Source organism: Anomaloglossus baeobatrachus, chromosome 1 (genome assembly GCF_048569485.1).
Source record: "Anomaloglossus baeobatrachus isolate aAnoBae1 chromosome 1, aAnoBae1.hap1, whole genome shotgun sequence".
Classification (NCBI taxonomy): domain Eukaryota; kingdom Metazoa; phylum Chordata; class Amphibia; order Anura; family Aromobatidae; genus Anomaloglossus; species Anomaloglossus baeobatrachus.
The window spans coordinates 223,325,230-223,348,733 of NC_134353.1; the positions used below are offsets into that span (position 1 = coordinate 223,325,230).

Consider the following 23,504-nt stretch of genomic DNA (forward strand, 5'->3'; position numbering starts at 1 on the left):
CACGGGGGAGCCGAGGATTGTCATGGTAGCCAGAGGTCAAATGATGACCTCTGGGTCTGTCACTTACGCCTTTCAAAGTCACTTTAAATGTGATGTGGTCCCTAAAAAAATAGTTTTGTAAATTTTGTTGGAAAAATGAGAAATTACTGATGAACGTTGAACCCTTCTAATTTCCTAACAAAAAAAATGTTTCGAAAATTGCACTGATGTAAAATAGACATGTGGGAAATGTTATTTATTAACTATTTAGTGTTATATAACTTTATGGTTTAAGGGTATAAAAATTCAAAGTACGAAATTGCAGATATTTTCACCAAATTTCTGATATTTTCACAAATAAACACAAAAGATATCATCTTAATTTTACCACTATCCTGAAGTACAACATGTCATAAAAAAACAGTTTCAGAATCACTGGGATCTGTTGAAGCAATGTAGAGCTATAATTTGTCAAAGTGACACTGGTCAGAAAATAAAAAATTTGCCTCGTCATGAAGACTTTGGAGTTCAGTGGGTGGTCCTAGTAAAAATTGATGAGTGGAAGTTGATTGGACAGGATTCTAGAACAGTCTTTCTACTAAATTTACTTGCCATCTATTGGAAACCCTGGAGGCATATACATTTAAGACCCTCACAAGACAACTATCCACAAAAACTATCATTCATAGAGTGGAAAGTGTGAGATTTCTTAGGTATCATGAGCTGTACAGAGGTCATGCCAATCTAGATTGTTTAGAGCTGTTTGGCTTGGGAAGGTTCAGTAGTTGGACATACAAGGGGATAAATAGATATTTTGCAGAAATGGCGAACTAAAGTTGTTCTCACAAATTCAAAATGAATTTGACTTACCACATAGCCAATTTTATAATTATGTGCAATTATGTCATGCCTTGGATACAGAAACTGCTTAAGCAAGAAAGAAATTGACTGTAATCTCTGTTGTAGGCTTCATTTCTCCCTGTACCCTTATTTGAGTTAGGTACATGCATAACAGGTTGGTAAAGGATAATGGCAAGAAGGTATAGTGGTGTTTCCCAAACTCAAGTCTTCAGTCTCCCCCAGCCCCCCAAAACACGTCTTGGTTTCAGGATTTCCTTAGTATTGCACAAGTGATTAAATTATTATCCCAGCATCATAAATTGCCACAGGTTCTCCCACCTGTGCAATCCTAAGGAAATCCTGAAACATGATTTGTTGGGGCACCATGAGAGCAGGGGTTTGGTACACAATTGGATATAATACATGGACCAGTCTACCATAACAAGAAGGTATTTCTCGCCTGATCTCAAGTGATGAACATCTGTATCAACATTCAGAACAGGATCTTTAATCATGGAAAAAAGTATTTATATTATTTTCATCTAAAATAAAAAACTTTGCCCTTTTTGAAACCACCAATGGTTTCTGCTTTGACCAGCTCCTAAGGTAGACCATTGCACAGATTAATAGTTCTCATAGTCTCTCTCTCATCTCTCTCTGGAGATTGAATCTGTTGGGGAGATTGCCCTCTATTTTTTTTTAAGTTTTTACTTGAAATAGCTTTTGACCATATTTTTTGTACAGTCCATTTTTGTACTTGTAAAGTTAATCATGTCCCACCTTACATGTCTCTTATAATTTAATTATTTTAATCTTTCTTTATAACTAAGATTCTCCATGCTTCTTATGATCCATGCAACAATATCCTGCTGACCTTAGAAGCTGCTGATTGACATTGCATGCTCTTAATTTGTCTGTATGTGTTAAATTGTCTCGCTTCTGGAAATAGAGCTTATTAATTCAGTATATCAGGTTACTGTGGAACGGTCACCATATATGTGTGTCCTAGGACATGAGGAGAACTGACCAGCTCCTGATCCTATTAAACTAGCTGTTGTGAGAATGCGTTAAATGGCTGGAAATCTCATCACTCAATATCCGTTGAAGGAGTCAGCTCCCACACATAGGAAGTTTTTTTAATGTCAACTGGTTAATTGATACTGAAAATAATGAATACATAGAAAGAAGAGCCTGAATAATATCTTGAAAGCAAAGGATCAACTTCAATATTATTTTTGCTATATATATTATAAATGTTATACCATATGCTTATTCTTATTGTCTGGATGCAATAGTTTAAAATACTGCATGTACTTTACTGTGTTGATATATATGAATTTCAATGATGTACCTAGATGAAGTATGATTATGGGTGTGGGATGGGTTGTTCAGATTGTCAGCAAAATGAAAATATTTACAAAAAAAATTAGATCATTAAAACAAAAGACTGACGGCCCTCTCTGTATGACTAGTGATACAGATTCAGTTAGTGGGTAAGACCACCCACTGGACTCCTAAGCCCAGAATGAAGAGCAACTCCTTCTGAATTTAAACACACTTAAGTTGCAAGGGAACCTTTGATAGATATTTCATAAAAGCAGTATTGATAAATGTATATACTGTATATATATATATATATATATATATATATATATATATATGTATATATACAGTACCGACCAAAAGTTTGGACACACCTTCTCATCTCTAGAGCAACTGTTAATTAGGAGACTTTGTGCAGCAGGCCTTCATGGTAAAATAGCTGCTAGGAAACCACTGCTAAGGACAGGCAACAAGCAGAAGAGACTTGTTTGGGCTAAATAACACAATGAATGGACATTAGACCAGTGGAAATCTGTGCTTTGGTCTGATGAGTCCAAATTTGAGATCTTTGGATCCAACCACCGTGTCTTTGTAGAAAAGGTGAACGGATGGACTCTACATGCCTGGTTCCCACGGTGAAGCATGGAAGAGGAGGTGTGATGGTGTGGGGGTGCTTTGCTGGTGACACTGTTGGGGATTTATTCAAAATTGAAGGCATACAGAACCAGCATGCCTACCACAGCATCTTGCAGCGGCGTGCTATTCCATCCGGTTTGTGTTTAGTTGGACCATCATTTATTTTTCAACAGGACAATGACCCCAAACACACCTCCAGGCTGTGTAAGGGCTATTTGACTAAGAAGGAGAGTGATGGGGTGCTACACCAGATGACCTGGTCTCCACAGTCACCAGACCTGACCCCAATCGAGATGGTTTGGGGTGAGCTGGACCGCAGAGTGAAGGCAAAAGGGCCAACAAGTGCTAAGCATTTCTAGGAACTCCTTCAAGACTGTTGGAAAACTATTTCCGTTGACTACCTCTTGAAGCTCATCAACAGAATGCCAATAGTGTGCAAAGTAGTAATCAAAGCAAAAGGTGGATACTTTGAAGAACCTAGAATATAAGACATATTTTCACACTTTAAGTATTTCATTCCACATGTTTTAATTCATAGTTTTGATGCCTTCAATGTGAATCTACGATTTTCAGAGTCCTGAAAATAAAGAAAACTCTTTGAATGAGAAGGTATGTCCAAACTTTTGGTCTGTACTGTATCTATATATATAATTGCCTTATTCTGTCTGTCTGTCTGTCATGCTCCAAAATTGTGTCACGGTGACATGTCCTTACGGTGACACAAAGCTGATTGGCCGCTGGGTTCGCCATGGCCCCGCCCCCCCACACGGATTGGCCTCTCGTTTCGGCTGCGCCCCCACACGGATTGGCCAGCCGCTCGCCCAGGCTCTGCCCCCCCCCACAGATTGGCCTCTCGCCCCGGCACCCTGCAGGCATTGGCAACTCGCCCACGCCACGCCCCGCCCCCCTCACGCAATAGACGTTAGCTCTCGCCCCCCCCCCCCCGCATTGCCCGAACTGACACGGTGACGGAGCCACGAATCCCAGGTGAGTACTGTACTCCCCCCCCCTTTCCCCCCTCCCCAACGGGAGCATAACAGCACACACACACGCATACACACACACATCAGATCGCACTCACTCTCACAAACACCTCACACACACCTCACACACACATCGCATCCACATACAGCATCCGGCGATATCGCTTGCTTCTCGGCCTCGATACTGTGCTGTTGTGATCTTCCAGGACCTGACGGAGGATCACATGGCCAGAGGCATGTGGTATGTCCGGATGTTGTGAGTATCAGCGCGTATGTGCGATATCGTCAGTGTCTGTGAGTGGATGCGATCGGGTGTGTGTGAGTGGATGCGATCGGGTGTGTGTGAGTGGATGCGATCGGGTGTGTGTGAGTGGATGCGATCGGGTGTGTGTGAGTGGATGCGATCGGGTGTGTGTGAGTGGATGCGATCGGGTGTGTGTGAGTGGATGCGATCGGGTGTGTGTGAGTGGATGCGATCGGGTGTGTGTGAGTGGATGCGAGGGGTTGAGGCTGGGGACAGAGAGGGGCTGAGGCTGGGGACAGAGAGGGGCTGAGGCTGGGGACAGAGGGGCTGAGGCTGGGGACAGAGAGGGGCTGAGGCTGGGGACAGAGAGGGGCTGAGGCTGGGGACAGAGAGGGGCTGAGGCTGGGGACAGAGAGGGGCTGAGGCTGGGGACAGAGAGGGGCTGAGGCTGGGGACAGAGAGGGGCTGAGGCTGGGGACAGAGAGGGGCTGAGGCTGGGGACAGAGACGGGCTGAGGCTGGGGACAGAGACGGGCTGAGGCTGGGGACAGAGACGGGCTGAGGCTGGGGACAGAGAGGGGCTGAGGCTGGGGACAGAGAGGGGCTGAGGCTGGGGACAGAGAGGGGCTGAGGCTGGGGACAGAGAGCGGCTGAGGCTGGGGACAGAAGGCTGATGCTGCGGGTAGAGAGGCTGATGCTGGTGCAGCATGGGGGATGGATTACAATGGGGGGTGCGCAGCATGGGGGATGGAGCACGTTTGGGAGTGCGCAGCATGGGGAATGGAGCACGTTTGGGAGTGCGCAGCATGGCGGATGGAGCACGTTTGGGAGTGCGCAGCATGGCGGATGGAGCACGTTTGGGAGTGCGCAGCATGGCGGATGGAGCACGTTTGGGAGTGCGCAGCATGGCGGATGGAGCACGTTTGGGAGTGCGCAGCATGGCAGATGGAGCACGTTTGGGAGTGCGCAGCATGGCGGATGGAGCACGTTTGGGAGTGCGCAGAATGGCGGATGGAGCACGTTTGGGAGTGCGCAGCATGGCGGATGGAGCACGTTTGGGAGTGCGCAGCATGGCGGATGGAGCACGTTTGGGAGTGCGCAGCATGGCGGATGGAGCACGTTTGGGAGTGCGCAGCATGGCGGATGGAGCACGTTTGGGAGTGCGCAGCATGGCGGATGGAGCACGTTTGGGAGTGCGCAGCATGGCGGATGGAGCACGTTTGGGAGTGCGCAGCATGGCGGATGGAGCACGTTTGGGAGTGCGAAGCATGGCGGATGGAGCACGTTTGGGAGTGCGCAGCCTGGCGGATGGAGCACGTTTGGGAGTGCGCAGCATGGCGGATGGTGCACGTTTGGGAGTGCGCAGCATGGCGGATGGTGCACGTTTGGGAGTGCGCAGCATGGCGGATGGTGCACGTTTGGGAGTGCGCAGCATGGCGGATGGTGCACGTTTGGGAGTGCGCAGCATGGCGGATGGAGCACGATGGGAAGTGCGCAGCATGGGAGATGGAGCACGATGGGGAGTGCGCTGCATGGGGTATGCGTAGAATCGGGCCACCTTCTAGTATACATAAATATATATATATATATATATATATATATACAGCTGATGAAATAAGTATTGAATTTTCTAAGTAAATATATTTCTAAGGTTCTATTGACCTGAATTTCTCACCAGATGTCAGTAACCACCCATCCAATCCAGGCAGGCAAAGAAGTCAAACCATAGATGTCCATGAATTTAGTGATGTTTAACCCTTTAGTGACGGAGCTAATTTTCACCTTAATGACCAGACCAAATTTTGCAATTCTGACCAGTGTCACTTCATGAGGTTATAACTCTGGAACGCTTCAACGGATCCCGGTGATTCTGAGATTGTTTTTTCGTCACATATTGGACTTCATGTTAGTACCAAATTTAGGACAATATTTTTTGTGTTTATTTATGAAAAAAATTGAATATTGGCAAAAATTTTGAAAATTTAGCAATTTTCAACTTTTGAATTTTTATACCGTTAAACCAGAGATTTCTGTGACACAAAATAGTTAATAAATAACATTTCCCACATGTCTACTTTACATCAGCACAATTTTGGAAACAAAATTTTTTTTTGTTAGGAAGTTAGAGGGGTTCAAAGTTTATCAGCAATTTCTCATTTTTACATCAAAATTTGGGGACAGAGAGGGGCTGAGGCTGGGGACAGAGAGGGGCTGAGGCTGGGGACAGAGAGCGGCTGAGGCTGGGGACAGAAGGCTGATGCTGCGGGTAGAGAGGCTGATGCTGGTGCAGCATGGGGGATGGATTACAATGGGGGGTGCGCAGCATGGGGGATGGAGCACGTTTGGGAGTGCGCAGCATGGGGAATGGAGCACGTTTGGGAGTGCGCAGCATGGCGGATGGAGCACGTTTGGGAGTGCGCAGCATGGCGGATGGAGCACGTTTGGGAGTGCGCAGCATGGCGGATGGAGCACGTTTGGGAGTGCGCAGCATGGCGGATGGAGCACGTTTGGGAGTGCGCAGCATGGCGGATGGTGCACGTTTGGGAGTGCGCAGCATGGCGGATGGTGCACGTTTGGGAGTGCGCAGCATGGCGGATGGTGCACGTTTGGGAGTGCGCAGCATGGCGGATGGTGCACGTTTGGGAGTGCGCAGCATGGCGGATGGAGCACGATGGGAAGTGCGCAGCATGGGAGATGGAGCACGATGGGGAGTGCGCTGCATGGGGTATGCGTAGAATCGGGCCACCTTCTAGTATACATAAATATATATATATATATATATATATATATACAGCTGATGAAATAAGTATTGAATTTTCTAAGTAAATATATTTCTAAGGTTCTATTGACCTGAATTTCTCACCAGATGTCAGTAACCACCCATCCAATCCAGGCAGGCAAAGAAGTCAAACCATAGATGTCCATGAATTTAGTGATGTTTAACCCTTTAGTGACGGAGCTAATTTTCACCTTAATGACCAGACCAAATTTTGCAATTCTGACCAGTGTCACTTCATGAGGTTATAACTCTGGAACGCTTCAACGGATCCCGGTGATTCTGAGATTGTTTTTTCGTCACATATTGGACTTCATGTTAGTACCAAATTTAGGACAATATTTTTTGTGTTTATTTATGAAAAAAATTGAATATTGGCAAAAATTTTGAAAATTTAGCAATTTTCAACTTTTGAATTTTTATACCGTTAAACCAGAGATTTCTGTGACACAAAATAGTTAATAAATAACATTTCCCACATGTCTACTTTACATCAGCACAATTTTGGAAACAAAATTTTTTTTTGTTAGGAAGTTAGAGGGGTTCAAAGTTTATCAGCAATTTCTCATTTTTACATCAAAATTTGGGGACAGAGAGGGGCTGAGGCTGGGGACAGAGAGGGGCTGAGGCTGGGGACAGAGAGCGGCTGAGGCTGGGGACAGAAGGCTGATGCTGCGGGTAGAGAGGCTGATGCTGGTGCAGCATGGGGGATGGATTACAATGGGGGGTGCGCAGCATGGGGGATGGAGCACGTTTGGGAGTGCGCAGCATGGGGAATGGAGCACGTTTGGGAGTGCGCAGCATGGCGGATGGAGCACGTTTGGGAGTGCGCAGCATGGCGGATGGAGCACGTTTGGGAGTGCGCAGCATGGCGGATGGAGCACGTTTGGGAGTGCGCAGCATGGCGGATGGAGCACGTTTGGGAGTGCGCAGCATGGCGGATGAAGCACGTTTGGGAGTGCGCAGCATGGCGGATGGAGCACGTTTGGGAGTGCGCAGAATGGCGGATGGAGCACGTTTGGGAGTGCGCAGCATGGCGGATGGAGCACGTTTGGGAGTGCGCAGCATGGCGGATGGAGCACGTTTGGGAGTGCGCAGCATGGCGGATGGAGCACGTTTGGGAGTGCGCAGCATGGCGGATGGAGCACGTTTGGGAGTGCGCAGCATGGCGGATGGAGCACGTTTGGGAGTGCGCAGCATGGCGGATGGAGCACGTTTGGGAGTGCGAAGCATGGCGGATGGAGCACGTTTGGGAGTGCGCAGCCTGGCGGATGGAGCACGTTTGGGAGTGCGCAGCATGGCGGATGGTGCACGTTTGGGAGTGCGCAGCATGGCGGATGGTGCACGTTTGGGAGTGCGCAGCATGGCGGATGGTGCACGTTTGGGAGTGCGCAGCATGGCGGATGGTGCACGTTTGGGAGTGCGCAGCATGGCGGATGGAGCACGATGGGAAGTGCGCAGCATGGGAGATGGAGCACGATGGGGAGTGCGCTGCATGGGGGATGGAGCACAATGGGAAGTGCACAACACACCACACACACACACACACACTGGGAACCACAAACAACTGCCCTACACAGACACCTACACACACAGACAACGCTGCACACACACAACACCCAACACACAAACACCGTGGCACACACAAATATACGCACATACCGCACAACACACACATTGCACAAAACATACCTCCCCCCAAAACACACCACACACACACAAACCGCGCAACACACAACGCTACAGACACACAGCGCTCCACAAACAACGCAACACACATACAACACCGCTCACCCCCGTCACACCCAGACAACACCCAGAACATGTACATGTATATATATATATATAACAAAAATCATACATTAACTACACAATACGTAAATTCTAGAATACCCGATGCGTAGAATCGGGCCACCTTCTAGTATACATATATATATATATATATATATATATATATATATATACAGCTGATGAAATAAGTATTGAATTTTCTAAGTAAATATATTTCTAAGGTTCTATTGACCTGAATTTCTCACCAGATGTCAGTAACCACCCATCCAATCCAGGCAGGCAAAGAAGTCAAACCATAGATGTCCATGAATTTAGTGATGTTTAACCCTTTAGTGACGGAGCTAATTTTCACCTTAATGACCAGACCAAATTTTGCAATTCTGACCAGTGTCACTTCATGAGGTTATAACTCTGGAACGCTTCAACGGATCCCGGTGATTCTGAGATTGTTTTTTCGTCACATATTGGACTTCATGGTAGTACCAAATTTAGGACAATATTTTTTGTGTTTATTTATGAAAAAAATTGAATATTGGCAAAAATTTTGAAAATTTAGCAATTTTCAACTTTTGAATTTTTATACCGTTAAACCAGAGATTTCTGTGACACAAAATAGTTAATAAATAACATTTCCCACATGTCTACTTTACATCAGCACAATTTTGGAAACAAATTTTTTTTTTGTTAGGAAGTTAGAGGGGTTCAAAGTTTATCAGCAATTTCTCATTTTTACATCAAAATTTACAAAACCAGTTTTTTAGGGACCACATCACATTTGAAGTGACTTCAATAGGCCTAGATGACAGAAAATACCCAAAAGTGACACCATTCTAAAAACTGCACCCCCCAAAGTACTCAAAACCACATTCAAGAAGTTTAGTAACCCTTCATGTGCTTCACATGAACAAAAGCAATGTGGAATGAAAAAAAGCAAAAATTAAATTTTACCTAAAAATGTTGCTCTAACCCAAATTTATTCACTTTTAGAAGAAATAACACAACAAAATGGACCCCAAAACTTGTTCCCCACTTTCTTATGAGTGCGCCGATACCCCACATGTGGTCAGAAACCTCTGTTTGGACAAATGGGAGGGCTCGGAACAGAAGGAGCAATATTTGAATTTTGGAAAGCAAATTTGGCTGAAATAGATTGCGGGCACCATGTTGCATTTACAGGTCCGCTAAGGTACCTAAACAGAAGAAATCCCTCACAAGTGACACCATTTTGGAAACTAGACCCCTCAAGGCTTTTATCTAGGTGTATAGTGAGCAGTTTGAATCCACGAGTACTTCACAGAATTTGATAAGCTTAGGTTGCCATATTAAAAATTTTCATTTTTTTCACAAAAATGTTGCTTTAGCATCAAATTTCTCACTTTTTCAAGAGACAACAACAAACCGTGGACCCCACAGGTTGTTATCCAATGTCTTATGAGCACAGGGATACCCCACATGTGGCCAAAAACCTCTGTTTGGATAAATGGGAGGGCTTGGAATGGAGGGAGCACCATTTGAATTCTGGAAAAGTTGAAATAAATTGCGCGCACCATGTCACATTAGCAGGGCCCCTTGGGTACCTATACAGCAGAAACCCCCCACAAGTGACTCCATTTTGGAAACTGGATTTTATTCAGGAGTATAGTAAGCATTTTGAATCCACAGGTACTTCACAAAAATGTTGCTGTAGCAACAAATGTCTCACTTTTAGGCTATGTGGCCATGATCCAGCGACACGGCGTCTAGTACACAGTGTCAGCCTCCTGCAGAGATGTGAGTGTTGTCCACGGGAGAACGCAGCTGCCCATGCCCACGATTTGGGTTCAGGCCGCTGTGGAGCTCTATGCTACCTGCAGAGAACACTCATCTCCGCAGCATAAATTGACATGCTGAGGCTCGGGAAGCTGCACCACAGGTCGGTTTATGCTGCGGAGAAAAGAAGCACATTGGGCATGGGATTTCTAAAAATCCTTCCACTGTGCTTCTACTGCACAATGCAGCGCTATGGATGCAGGGAAAACACTCTGCGCCCAAAACGCTGCAAACCCTGATTGTGGGCACACAGCGTAAAATGCTACAATGGATGAATGGATAGATGTCAAACATATATAACGTCCCACCCCCTGCATATTCTAAGCTGGCGCCCTTTAGTGCCTTTCATGTGGCACTAAAGGGTGCCTAGCCTTGTATTTAGCCCCCCAAAAAATTAATAATTAAAATAAACGACGTGGGGTCCCCCCTATTTTTGATAGCCAGCTAGGGTAAAGCAGACAGCTGTAGCCTGCAAACCACAGCTGACAGCTTCACCTTGTCTGGTGATCAATTTGGAGGGCTCCCCAGGCGTTTTTTTAAAAAAAAACAAAACGTGGGGTCCCCCCCAAATTAGATCACCAGCCAAGGTGAAGCGGACAGCTGGGGTCTGGTATTCTCAGGGTGGGAAGAGCCATGGTTATTGGACTCTTCCCAGCCTAAAAATAGCAGGCCGCAGCCGCCCCAGAAGTGGCGCATCCATTAGATGCGCCAATCCTGGCGCTTCGCCCCAGCTCATCCCGCGCCCTGGTGCGGTGGCAGACGGGGTAATATATGGGGTTGATACCAGCTGTAATGTCACCTGGCATCAAGCCCTGGGGTTAGTGATGTCACGGCATCTGAACAGATACCCGACATCACTAACCCAGTCAGTAATAGAAAAAAAAAAGACAAAAAAAAAATTTATTTGAAAAAACACTCCCCGAAACATTCCTCTTTCCCCAATTTATTGAAAATAAAGAAATTCCGGTCGCTGTAATCCGTTTTGGAGGTCCCACGCCGACTCTGGATCTTCTAGAATATGGGGGGGCACGTTCAGGGAACGTATCCCCCATTTTCTGGAAGAGCAAGCTCTCCATGAGCAGTGTGGGTGCAGCAATCTGAGAATACTGCACTCACACTGCCCCGGTCCAATCTAGGGCAGAGTGACCTGCAGTAACCTCATTCCAGAATATGAGGGGCACGCTCACAGAACGTACCCCCCATTTTCTGGAACAGCAGTCTCTCCATGTGAGGAGTGTGACTGCAGATTACCGCACTCACCCTCCCCCGGTCCACAGTGGAGCCTGTGCATCAGCGACGTCAGGGTCCCTGCTTGCAGGGATCCAGCTGACAGCCGCTGTCTGCGCATGCGCCGCCAGCATTGAAGAAGGAGGCGGCGTGATCGCGGGACGGAGCGGCAGACAGGTAACGTAAGACCGGGGGCGTGGGGGGGGGGTGACGGGGGGTGACCTAGTGGGACCTGGGGACACCTTTCTGTCGCATGTGACGTGTCACATGCGGCAGAAAGCGCAGAATGAATGCGGCCGCGCGCTGTGCTCCACCATCTTCCACGCTCCGGAGGGGGGAGGGGGGTGGTGGCTCTGGAGAACCGGAGGGGGCTCCGGTGACCAGAGGGCTCCGGTGGACCGGAGGAGGGGTCAGGGGGAGGACATTTCCCTCCGATCTGAAATGTTTGATCATTTCAGATCGGAGGGAAATGACTGCAGAGCCGGCGCCGGCGGCAGTTTTCTGTGCGCTTCGGCGCCATTTTGGATGTCCGGTGGGGGTAGGGGTGGGGGTGGGGGGACTCTCCGGTACCGGGGGCTTTGGGGGCACTAGGGGGTTAGATTTCTTTCTCATCTGACATGTTTGATCATGTCAGATGAAAAAGAAATCAGTTTTACCGGCCATTTCTTTTTTTTTCATGTGTTCGTCGGTATACAGTGTATACCGCCGATCACATGATCGGGGTCCAAAAAAAACACCCCGATTCATAATCTGGGGGGTCTCAGCTACCCCCGGTAGCTGAAACCCCCTAGATTTTCGGTCGCTGGGGGGCGCTACAGGGTTTTTTCGGGCCGCCGCTTTAAAGCGGCGGAACAGAATAAGTACCCTGTTTTGCCGCCGCTTTAAGTCGTACGGCCGTCGTTATGAGGTTAATAATGAGAACTGACATATGGAAAAAGTATTAGAAACATGAAGAAAGAGGTGTAGAAAGCCGGGGAAAGTCATAACACCAGCTAAAATCTATCAGTATTTAGAAAACAATCCTGCTAATTAGTGAAAAATAATATCAGTTGGTTTAACTGATGGCCTATAAAAAGGTGTCTCATTACGAAGGTGCCACACAAGAAACATCGTACAATGGGTAAAACCAGTAAGCTTTCTCAAGACCATCGCAAGCTTATTGTTGCAAAACATTCTGATGACATTGGTTACAGAAGAATTTCTAAACTACTGAAGATTCCAGTGAGTACTATTGGGGCCATAATCTGGAAGTGGAAAGAGCATCATTTCACCATAAACCAGCCACTGCCGCAATATTTCAGACAGTGGAGTGAAAATTATTATTAGAAGAGTTGTTCATGAGTTAAGAACGACCTATGAAGAGCTACAGAAAAACCTGGAATAAGCAGATACAATTGTTTCAAAGAAAACAATAAGTAATGTACTCAACCTCCATGTCCTGTATGCACGCTCACAACACAAGACTCCATGGCTGAACAAAAATTATGCTCAAGCGTGTTTACAGTTTGCTCAATAACATTTAGACAAGCCTGTGAATACTGGGAGAATATTGTCTGGTCAGATGAAGCCAAAATTGAACTCTTTGGTTGACATAATACACATCAAAGGCACTGCAAATCACCCTCAAAACACCATACCAGGACTGACGTTTGGCGGTGGGAACATCATCGTGTGGGACTGTGTTTCAGCATATGGCACTGGCAAACTTCATATGATTGAAGAAAAGATGAATGGACAAATGTACCAAGAAATGTTGATAAAAAAAACTTGGTAAAAATCTGATGCCATCTACCAGAATGATGAAGATGAAGCAAGGGTGGACATTTCAGCAAGACAATTATGTCAAACATACAGCCAAAGAAACTCTCAATTGGTTTCAGAAAAAGAAAATAAAGCTGCTAGAATGGCCTACACAATGATCTGAGCTGAATCCAATAAAAAAAATTTATAGAAGGAACTAAAGCTCAGAGCTCATAAAAGGAGCCCACAGAACCTTCAGGATTTGAAGAGTGTTTTTGTGGAAGAAGGGTCAAAATCACACCTGAACAAAGCATGCAAATGGTTTCTCCATACAGGAGGCATCTTTTAGCTGTCATCACCGACAAAGGATTTTGTATGAAGTATTAAATAAAGTTCATTAAGAGTGTTCAATACTTTTTCCCTGTGTCATTTCTCATTATTACACATGGCTAGATTTATAGACAGCTATGGCTTGATCTCTTTGCTTGTGTTGATTGGATGGGTTGTTACCAACATCTGGTGATAAATTCATGGTAATAGTATCTTTAGAAATATATTTACTTACAAAATTGGTGACATGTTTAATACTAATTTCACCCGCTATGTGTATATATATATATATATATATATATATATATATATATATATATATAGTCAGAGCCAGAAATATTTGGACAGTGACACAAGTTTTGTTATTTTAGCTGTTTACAAGAACATGTTCAGAAATACAATTATATATATAATATGGGCTGAAAGTGCACACTCCCAGCTGTAATATGAGAGTTTTCACATCCAAATCGGAGAAAGGGTTTAGGAATCATAGCTCTGTAATGCATAGCCTCCTCTTTTTCAAGGGACCAAAAGTAATTGGACAAGGGGCTCTAAGGGCTGCAATTAACTCTGAAGGCGTCTCCCTCGTTAACCTGTAATCAATGAAGTAGTTAAAAGGTCTGGGGTTGATTACAGGTGTGTGGTTTTGCATTTGGAAGCTGTTGCTGTGACCAGACAACATGCGGTCTAAGGAACTCTCAATTGAGGTGAAGCAGAACATCCTGAGGCTGAAAAAAAAGAAAAAATCCATCAGAGAGATAGCAGACATGCTTGGAGTAGCAAAATCAACAGTCGGGTACATTCTGAGAAAAAAGGAATTGACTGGTGAGCTTGGGAACTCAAAAAGGCCTGGGCGTCCACGGATGACAACAGTGGTGGATGATCGCCGCATACTTTCTTTGGTGAAGAAGAACCCGTTCACAACATCAACTGAAGTCCAGAACACTCTCAGTGAAGTAGGTGTATCTGTCTCTAAGTCAACAGTAAAGAGAAGACTCCATGAAAGTAAATACAAAGGGTTCACATCTAGATGCAAACCATTCATCAATTCCAAAAATAGACAGGCCAGAGTTAAATTTGCTGAAAAACACCTCATGAAGCCAGCTCAGTTCTGGAAAAGTATTCTATGGACAGATGAGACAAAGATCAACCTGTACCAGAATGATGGGAAGAAAAAAGTGTGGAGAAGAAAGGGAACGGCACATGATCCAAGGCACACCACATCCTCTGTAAAACATGGTGGAGGCAACATGATGGCATGGGCATGCATGGCTTTCAATGGCACTGGGTCACTTGTGTTTATTGATGACATAACAGCAGACAAGAATAGCCGGATGAATTCTGAAGTGTACAGGGATATACTTTCAGCCCAGATTCAGCCAAATGCCGCAAAGTTGATCGGACGGCGCTTCATAGTACAGATGGACAATGACCCCAAGCATACAGCCAAAGCTACCCAGGTGTTCATGAGTGCAAAAAAGTGGAACATTCTGCAATGGCCAAGTCAATCACCAGATCTTAACCCAATTGAGCATGCATTTCACTTGCTCAAATCCAGACTTAAGACGGAAAGACCCACAAACAAGCAAGACCTGAAGGCTGCGGCTGTAAAGGCCTGGCAAAGCATTAAGAAGGAGGAAACCCAGCGTTTGGTGATGTCCATGGGTTCCAGACTTAAGGCAGTGATTGCCTCCAAAGGATTCGCAACAAAATATTGAAAATAAAAATATTTTGTTTGGGTTTGGTTTATTTGTCCAATTACTTTTGACCTCCTAAAATGTGGAGTGTTTGTAAAGAAATGTGTACAATTCCTACAATTTCTATCAGATATTTTTGTTCAAACCTTCAAATTAAACGTTACAATCTGCACTTGAATTCTGTTGTAGAGGTTTCATTTCAAATCCAATGTGGTGGCATGCAGAGCCCAACTCGCGAAAATTGTGTCACTGTCCAAATATTTCTGGACCTAACTGTATATATATATATATATACATATATATATATGTATATATATATATATATACATATATATATGTATATATATATATATATATACACGGTATATTGGTGCTCACTTCAGTTACTTTTTTAACATATTGTGAATTTGTCAGCCGTCTCTATCTTTGGTCCTGTTGTGTGATATATTGCTTTAAACTATTCTTTTCACATTTGTGTATACTACATATTTAAGCACCATGCTTCTACCTTTTAGTGTATGTCTTATATAAGGGGTGGTACTTTGGTGTTGTATTATATTGTACACACCATGTTGTGCTTTTTGGCACACTCGGCTTGTCGTTTTTAAATGGTTTTATTCTTGTATCACTTGTGTCATGTCATTATAACAAAGATTATGTATTGGATTCCATTTGGGTGATCCCATTTTGTGCACATCCGCTTTTTTCTTTTCTTTGTTTAAGATTTACGTAGCAAAAGCTTGGTGATAAATTCCCTTTAAACCCTATTCTTATGCACAATCAGATTCAATAAACCTCATGTGAAAGTATGTATGAGTTGTTATCCACTGGGGCAAACATGAATGTTTTTATTCACTGAGAGCAGAAAGAGACAATGAAAATGAGTTGAATTGTAAACCTATGGAGAATATGTTGGTGTTATAGAATATGTTGGTGTTATAGAATATGTTGGCGCTATAGAATATGTTGGCGCTATAGAATATGTTGGTGTTATAGAATATGTTGGCGCTATAGAATATGTTGGCGCTATAGAATATGTTGGTGTTATTGAATATGTTGGTGTTATAGAATATGTTGGCGCTATAGAATATGTTGGTGTTATGGAATATGTTGGTGTTATAGAATATGCTGGCGCTATAGAATATTTTGGTGCTATGGAATATGTTGGTGTTATTGAATATGTTGGAGCTATAGAATATGTTGGCGCTATAGAATATATTGGTGCTATGGAATATGTTGGTGTTATGGAATATGTTGGCGCTATAGAATATGTTGGTGCTATGGAATATGTTGGTGCTATGGATGGAATATGTTGGAGCTATGGAATATGTTGGAGCTATGGAATATGTTGGTGCTATAGAATATGTTGGCGCTATAGAATATGTTGGTGCTATGGATTATGTTGGTGTTATAGAATATGTTGGCGCTATAGAATATGTTGGCGCTATAGAATATGTTGGTGCTATGGAATATGTTGGTGTTATTGAATATGTTGGCGCTATAGAATATGTTGATGCTATAGAATATGTTGGCTCTATAGAATATGTTGGTGCTATGGAATATGTTGGTGTTATAGAATATGTTGACACTATAGAATATGTTGACGCTATAGAATATGTTGGCGCTATAGAATTTAAAATGATTATTGATAATAAGGAAACATATAATAGAAAGTTGCATAACTTAACTACACAATAAAACTTTTTTTAATCATTTACCATGACAGTTGTGTGTTACATTAATAGGGAATGAGATTTTGATAACTTCTTCACATAATTTGGCAGACCCTTCTGTACAAGTCATAGTCTGAAGATCTGCCATGGTTTTTAACCTTCTTGACTTCATTGTGGGAAAACTGTGGCATTAAAAACCACATTAAAAAAAGCAATACCATAATTGCGACTATCTATAGAATCAGTTCTAGAACATCTCCGAAAATTGCTTCCTTCTGCTCCATGTGTTCGCGTAGCCTAAGGATTTTGTTCCTTTTTCATTTTAGATGGGAATGCTTTCCCATTCATTTTTAGCGGTGTTCAGCAAAAAGACCACTTTTCAAATATCTCTTTTAAGTGTCTAAATCTACGGCATGAAATACTTATTTTTTATGAAGCTTAGCAAGCAAATAAATTGGTTTCAACTCCTCACATATAGTACATTTGTGGTTTCTTGGGTGCCATACTTCAAAATAATGATTGGTGTTGAATTCTCCAAGATAAATATGCTGCCATTTGCAAGCGGGAAGGAAATCAATTTCCACATGTTTCTTTTATTTTTTAAATTGACTATTCAGTTCACAGTTAAAGAATCTGATAATGTTTTCTCGCCGTTTAATAGAAATCTGCATTTCTGTTTTCCAGCACTGGGTACCAATGTATTTACTATTCACCTGAGAACACGGCAAAGGCGAAAGAAATTTTAAGCAACATCAATCACCTGCAACCTCTTATATCAAGCCATACAGACCTCCTGCTTAATTCAGCAAGACAGCGCTCTGCGGACAGCCTCAAAAATTCTTTAAAAGCACTCTCGGAAACGGTGAGATCCAAATCTGCCATGCAATGGCTCATGTATAAAAATAGACTCCCTCCTAATGCTACTCTTCAACGTAATGTACAGGCTGACATTCGCTACATTATAGAATATACAGAACTCACTTTGAAAGATAGACTTCAAAATGCCAAGTCCATGCAATAGCAAACACCTAATACCTTTGAAAAAAAAAAAGCAATTTAACATTTTCTATATCTTTATTTCCTGTTTTTAAAGGTGTTTTTGAAAGTAAGATTGCAGGCTTTCAGAGGCGCTAGGTTCTGTTATTAAATTGAGTTATTTCATTGCGGCGAAGCGTTCCTTCCTTTCTAATGCTAATAATTGTTGCTGAGAAGCAAGTAGAAGATAATGTTCTTTTAAGATAGAATATCCTTTTTAGTTTTGTTTCATCTGAAAGTGATTTTTTTTGTGTGTTCAGTTACACTCGCCAGTAATTGTACTGCAAACACAGCACTAAACTGCGAGAAAATGGAGTGAAATATTGTTGGTGGCTCACTTATGAATGGGCCCTAAGAAATGGTCTATCTCTGAGAAGATAGACTCCACAAAAGAGTAGGAGGTAGATGCATGGCAACCGGCTTTGCATTAAAGCAATTAAATATGTGTGTGGAATGATTTATGTACATCTCACGAGGAAATGTGACTGTTGGTAGGTGTAAAATATTACTCAAGGGATTATCGGGGTTGTCTTCCTAAAAATAACCCTTTTGGTCTCAGAGCCACAGCTTAGAGGGAAGTGCTACTTAGGCCTCGGTTCCACTTGCGTTTTGCACGGGCGAGTGCAATCCAATAAAACATCGGCCTGCACTCGCACCAGTGCAAAACTATGAGGCAGTGTCCATCAGCGATTGATTTCTCATGCCATATCAGCATGAGAAATGAATCACAGCATGCTGCGTTTGGCAGCGAGACTCGGCTCACACGCACCCATACAAGTCTATGGGTGTGTGTATGTGTGTGTGTGTGTGTGTGTGTGTGTGTGTGAAACATCGCACTGTACTCGCATGTCATCCAACCGCAGGGTGATATACGCAAAGACAGGCACTGGAGGAGAGGGAGAAAGTGCTCCCCCGTCCCCTCTGTAGCTGTGATCCTATTGCAAGAACAGATCACAGTCACATGACCCTTGGCTCACACCTGCAGCAGAGGGTCATTAGCATATCGCTTCCAATGCTCTCACATCAGACGCTATGCGCTAGTTGAACTGAGACCTAATTCCAGTTTAGCAATGGCTACAGGACACCCGAAGGACGTACTTGTTATCAACTCTGGCAAGAGAAGAGGAGACCTCCTGAACCCTGTTGTATTTACTAGAAACCTCTCAGAATTAGCTACTCAGTGAGATTTTTTTTACTCAGAGAAGTAGTAAATGAAGTGTGTAGCTTTATGGAAGGAGGAATAGAAGGGGCAGACCAGATGTCACTGCCCTATTTGTAGTGTGCACTGAAAAATGATAGGATCAGTTCAATGTGGCTGCATTTAGTCATTTAACATGGCGGCACTTGTACTTTAACTTTGGATAACAGCAGAATATTTCCAAAATATGTACAGTCTCTGATTGCGTCACTTTTCCTGGCATGTCTGAGCTCCTGTCTCTGTTTTGGCCTCATAGTTCCCACTTACAAAAGTGGATGGTCCATTAAATGTGCACTCAAGGTCTTTGTTCTCACAGTTTCCACTTACAAAACTGGATGGTCCACTGAGTGTGCACTCCAGGCCTTTGGTCTCACAGTCCCCACTTACAAAACTGGATGGTCCACTGAATGTACACTCCAGGCCTTTGGCCTCATAGTGCCCACTTCTAAAACTGGATGGTCCATTAAATGTTCACTCAAGGCCTTTGGTCTCACAGTCCCCACTTACAAAACTGGATGGTCCACTGAATGTGCATTCCAGGGCTTTGGCCTCATAAGTCCCACTTAGAAAACTGGATAGTCCACAGAACATACATTCTATGCCTTTGGCCTCATAGTTTCATTTGAATAACTGGCCTGCACACTGCTGAGTTACTCTTTAACCTGTCTTTACCCCAATGCCTACATTTAAATGCAGCTATCTGTTCCTCCGTTGGTTACTATATGTACTCACCTGCTTTTGGTTATGAAAATACATCAGATAACTTGCACTTACACTCTCAGCACTGCTCACCTGGACTTTGCCTGTTTCAGACTGTTGGGAGGAATAAAGGTCCTCCACCCCTCATTTTCCTGAAGTAAGGCCAAGACAGCAATATACCTTTTGCTGGATGGAATTCGATCACAGGATTTTTTAAACATATTTCCTTTAAAACCACAAAAGCAAACCTTTGTTGCAGTCGTTTGACCTGGAAGCGATGTGCGGGCCCCCGGACTCCCGGCACAAATAACTTTCTCAAACAACTGACAGCTGTGACTTTTATTAAATATTAACAAATAAAAACTTTATCTTTTGTCTGTCTTTTTTTTTTTTTATAGATACCACAGAAAAACTTATGGAGGGAGGGACTACGCGCCTCAAGTTACAAAGAGGCTGAGGGATGAGACTAATTGTCATTAAATAGGGAGAGGGTCAGACTAAAGCTGGGTTTACACACTGCAACATCGCAAAGGACATCGCTGTAACGTCACCGGTTTTGTGACGTAACAGCGACCTCCCTAAGTCTCTGTTGAGTCGCTGGTGAGCTGTCAAACAGGCAAACCTGGCCAACAACGCAACAGCGATCCGGACCTGCAGAGCGACCTAGCTGGTTGTTGGGGACGTTGATAAGCAGCTTTTTGAAAGGGAAGTTGCTAACAAAGTCGCTGCAAAGTCTTTCACACACTGAAACTTTGTAGCGATGCATGCTGCACAGCGGGAAACAAAGGACCTAGGAATGGTCCTGAACGATTTGTAGCGATCAGCAACTTCACAGCAGGGGCCAGGTCGCTGATGTGTTTCACACACTGCAACATCGCAAACGACATCGCTATTGCGTCACAAAACCGGTGACGTTACAGCGATGTCGTTTGAGATGTTGCAGTGTGTAAACCCAGCTTAACCATATCCTGTAGACATAACCCAGTGATAAGCCAATTATACAAGCTGACAGGGGAGGTCGAAAAGATGACTCTCTGAGAAAACAGAACCATTCCGCCATCTTCTGGACGGAGTTAAAATTGCACCCTGTTCTTTTCCTACAACTATATATATAATAAGATATAGGGAATAGAGAGCTGGGACCAGGAGCCCCTATTATATGTAAGAGGTCCCCCAACACTCAGGTAGCACCCTCCTTATTTGGTCAGGCACAAAACGGATACTTCAATTAGCATGGATTTACCCTCCAACCCTGGATCCTATCTCCTCTTATGGGGACACTCTCTATTAGGAGCGTCTCTTCCTCCTCTCCCTAGGTCACAGGTCTCCTTTACCCATGACCGTCAGAGAGGTAATCTCTCCTCTGTAACATGGTACAATTTACAGTGGAATATTTTTCTAATACTCATTTACTAGCCACTACTCAGCAACATGGCTCTTGCTCACTATACAAATTGAGATAACTCCGGCACACTACTAATTTTCCCATAAGAATCAAGGAGACATGGTAGATTTGAAAAATCTTTTTTCTTTTATTTTGCTTGTGAGGTAGTGAAAAAGGTGCTGTACATAAGTCCGCCGACGTTTCGGCCAATCGGCCTTCCTCAGGTCGGACAAAACTGCGTATTTACAATGGTAGAAATACAAAATAAAGAAAAAAGACATTAATCAATACAGGTAATAGAAGACATGTAAATCACAAAGGTATGTATAAATAGGTACAAAATGAGATACAAGATGAGGAGACCACGATATAGTGTCAGGGATATTAGTCATCTTACAAGAATCATGTCATGATAAAGGTGAGATTTCACCGGAGAGTATCGATATGTTAACTCATATAGATACAGGGATATATTTACACACACATTGATACATAGTGGGATACAAATACTCAATGGGGAAACCATGAAACAGTATCAAAGATAATAGTCACCCTGTAGGGATTATGCCATGAATGAGACAAAACCTCACCATAAAGTTGATATAGGTACATGAAGGTCAGGTTGGTGTTATGCGGGTATGAACAGAGAGGAAATCTCATGATAAACGTGTGTCCAGAGTCAGTGATGGTACTGACGACGTATCTAGTGATAATATGATGTGATATATCGAAGAGTGTAGGAGTGATTGGAGATCGCTCACCTGGAAAGCAGCAGGAGAAGAAGCAAAATAGAGGTAGATATATTAGACCTGTAACGTGAGAGAATGGTTAATGGGAATGTGTAAGGGAAAAGAGAAGAGGGAAGATTATGTGGTCGGAGGTATCATACCGTATGTACGAACAGTAGGGTGAGCACTGTTGTATGCAGGAACATCACATGTAGTTCTACTGGGAATAGTGACTCACTCTGAAAACCAAAGTATTGTATTAGAGTCTATTGTACGGTATGATGAGTATCAACAGAGTGGTAAGGGTTCTAACATACATAGAGGGGATACCTCTTGTCAATCGGAAACAGTAGAATATCGTGGTCCTCTGGTGGCCGTTCTGTGACTACCAGAAAATAGGTATGGAGGGTCACCAAGTTACGTCAAATATGGCCAGCAACCTATACATGAAGATGGATAAAATCACAGAGGTGAATGTAAAGGGAGAGAGAAGGAAAGTAGGAGCAAAGGGATTATCTAATCATTCACCTGTGTTCAGGTGAGCTACCAGCATGCTTTAATATATTCAAAGAATCACGTGTCCATGTTATATATGTATTACCATTATTCTTAGGCGTTCACAAATCTTGTTATTCCAAAGTAGCTGTAGCTGTGTCATATTCCAGGTGTAAGAAAAGATAATAAATGTCAAAAAGTGTTGAGAAAAAAAGGAAAGGGGAATGTGTCATGTAACATACCTCCAGTAAGCGTTCTAGGATAGGGGCTGGAGAAGGGTATGTGGAATAAGATAGGGCCTGACCCGGGTAGTGACCTGCACAGAAGATAAACCATGAGGAATCTATAAGCTATCACAGAGATAGTGAAGAGAAAAGGTAATATATACCTATGATTCCAGGTGCTAAGGTATGGGAGAGGGTCCCAGGAGATAGGGGGAATCCGGGCAACTACCGGCTGAAAGGGGAGAAATCGGTAGTTAAATACATGTGAAAAAGTATCCAGAGGGAAGTGTCTGCTGCTGTCCTGGTGAGCCACTTACCGGGTGTCAGAGGTGCTGGGTAGCTGGACCGCGCGTCCTGTGAGGTGCGGCATGTATGGGAAAAGGGTGTATTTGAAGAAAATAGTGCCGCGACGTCACTTCCGGTTTCGGATGGTGCCGCGACGTCACTTCCGGTTTCGGATGCAGTGTTGGAAACTTGAACTGTGATGCCTCACGCAAGTGCAGGAGGGATTACACATTATGGTGACCTAGAGTGTACGTCACTACCGCTATTTGGAACGCGGAAGTGAGAAGGTGGATGCCCGTATCTGGGGGGCTGTTCCCAAGACGGATGTGCTGTTCCAGTGCTCGGACCAGTGATATACTGATGGGGTGGTATACGTGCTTAACCCTGCAAGTGGTGCTAGTTCTGTAAA

General features: G+C 43.8%; 1 protein-coding gene across 5 annotated transcripts in view; it reads left to right on the top strand.

The window, feature by feature from the left end:
• Nucleotides 1-23,504, top strand: part of INPP4B (inositol polyphosphate-4-phosphatase type II B) — a 1,087,411-nt gene that overhangs the window by 868,453 nt on the left and 195,454 nt on the right. For all 5 annotated transcript variants that reach the window (XM_075348265.1, XM_075348236.1, XM_075348245.1 and 2 more), the window contains one exon: nucleotides 17,732-17,909. In XM_075348265.1, the coding sequence (XP_075204380.1) occupies nucleotides 17,732-17,909 (178 nt within the window). The remainder of the gene's footprint in view (nucleotides 1-17,731; nucleotides 17,910-23,504) is intronic.